The sequence below is a fragment of the Priapulus caudatus genome, unplaced genomic scaffold (genome assembly GCF_000485595.1).
Source record: "Priapulus caudatus unplaced genomic scaffold, Priapulus_caudatus-5.0.1 Scaffold763, whole genome shotgun sequence".
NCBI classification, from domain to species: Eukaryota; Metazoa; Priapulida; class Priapulimorpha; order Priapulimorphida; family Priapulidae; genus Priapulus; species Priapulus caudatus.
This window is the reverse complement of record NW_014577824.1, coordinates 14,456-15,698: the sequence shown is the minus strand read 5'-3', so window position 1 is coordinate 15,698 and position 1,243 is coordinate 14,456. Positions and strand designations below refer to the sequence as shown.

Sequence of the window (1,243 nt, the reverse complement as noted above, 5' to 3'; positions counted from 1 at the left end):
TTTCGAGTCGCATTGCTTGTTACTGTGTGATTACTGTTTCTGTTTCTGGGCATTCAGCCCAAGTTTGTGTAATATTTATGGCCACCGGCCTGTTGGTCGGCGGGCCAATAAAAGCACCGGCGTTCCCGGTTTGAACACTCAACTTGGTATTGTTGTCTTCGGTACCTGCTCGCGTCTGCGTGTCAATCCACGATCGAACCTGTGTCACTTTGAGGCCGTGACTGGCTCAAACGTCACAGTGGTGTCGTGACCAGGATTCACACAAAGAGCGCGCAGGAAGACAGCCCATGTGCTGGTGGATTCTAGACAGCAGTAACTGTACTTCCGGCAGGGTCGTGTTGGCTTGTGCTCTAAGCAAATGCCACTCGCTACCAGGTCCGGGCCAGTAGGCAAGCGTGCGGCTGGTGCCGCGCGGCGGCACCCGGCTGTGGTTGCAGGGGCTGTGAGGACCCCTAGTGTTGCAGTGGCTGAGCGTACGTCCGCTGCCACTGCACCGAAACGTCCTGCACTGAAAAAGACACGTCACAGTGTCCCCTTTCCAACGAAGGATGATGTCCTTGGCGTCTGCTTGCCAGTAGATAGTTCTACCCGACAGGAGATAAGTGCCAAGGCCCCTCAAGTCTCGGCGGCAGATCGGGCTCCTCGGAATTAGGATGGCGGAGTAACTGCGGGTCTGGGGCTGATGGATGCATCGCCAAACTATTATGTAGGAGGCCAGCCGGAAACCATGGGTTTCCCGGTCGTGAGCCATGAGTCCCACGCTCATCGCTCAGCGATGGTACATGGTATCTCCCCGTGTGAGGCTGTCCCAAGACGGCCGGACGTCAGTGGGAGTGGACGGTGAAAGGCTGAGTCGCTCGCCCCACCGTGCCCCAGCACGTCTACCCCGTGGACAAGTCTAACGGGTGGAGCAGCGAATCGCCCTGACGAGGGGCGACGGGGGTATCAACCCGTTAACCCGGTCTTCGGCAGGGGGCCGCAAGTGTCTAGCTGGGACCGCGAAGGTCTGCTTGGGCATACCAAGCCGCAGACCCCGATGAGGTTGCGCACATTCTCTGGACAAGGGTCCGAGCCGTTAGACGCGTTTTTCTGGCTGAGGAAAATCACGAACCCTGCGTAGTCTCGATTGATGACCTAAAACTTTACCTTGGAGGAAACGCGCCCGCAGCTTGGTGCATCCCGGACCTGAAGTCCCGAATTAAAGCTGTACAAGTCTTAGTGAATATCGCGCTCATAACAAGGA

At 57.2% G+C, this 1,243-nt stretch overlaps 1 protein-coding gene across 1 annotated transcript in view; it reads right to left on the bottom strand.

The window, feature by feature from the left end:
• LOC106813380 (atrial natriuretic peptide receptor 2-like) overlaps positions 1-1,243 on the bottom strand; it is a gene marked incomplete at its 5' end in the record, with an annotated part of 20,875 nt that overhangs the window by 9,831 nt on the left and 9,801 nt on the right. Inside the window, 3 exons of the mRNA XM_014817515.1 lie at positions 90-175; positions 323-508; positions 1,021-1,093. Of these exons, the coding sequence (XP_014673001.1) occupies positions 90-175; positions 323-508; positions 1,021-1,093 (345 nt within the window). The remainder of the gene's footprint in view (positions 1-89; positions 176-322; positions 509-1,020; positions 1,094-1,243) is intronic.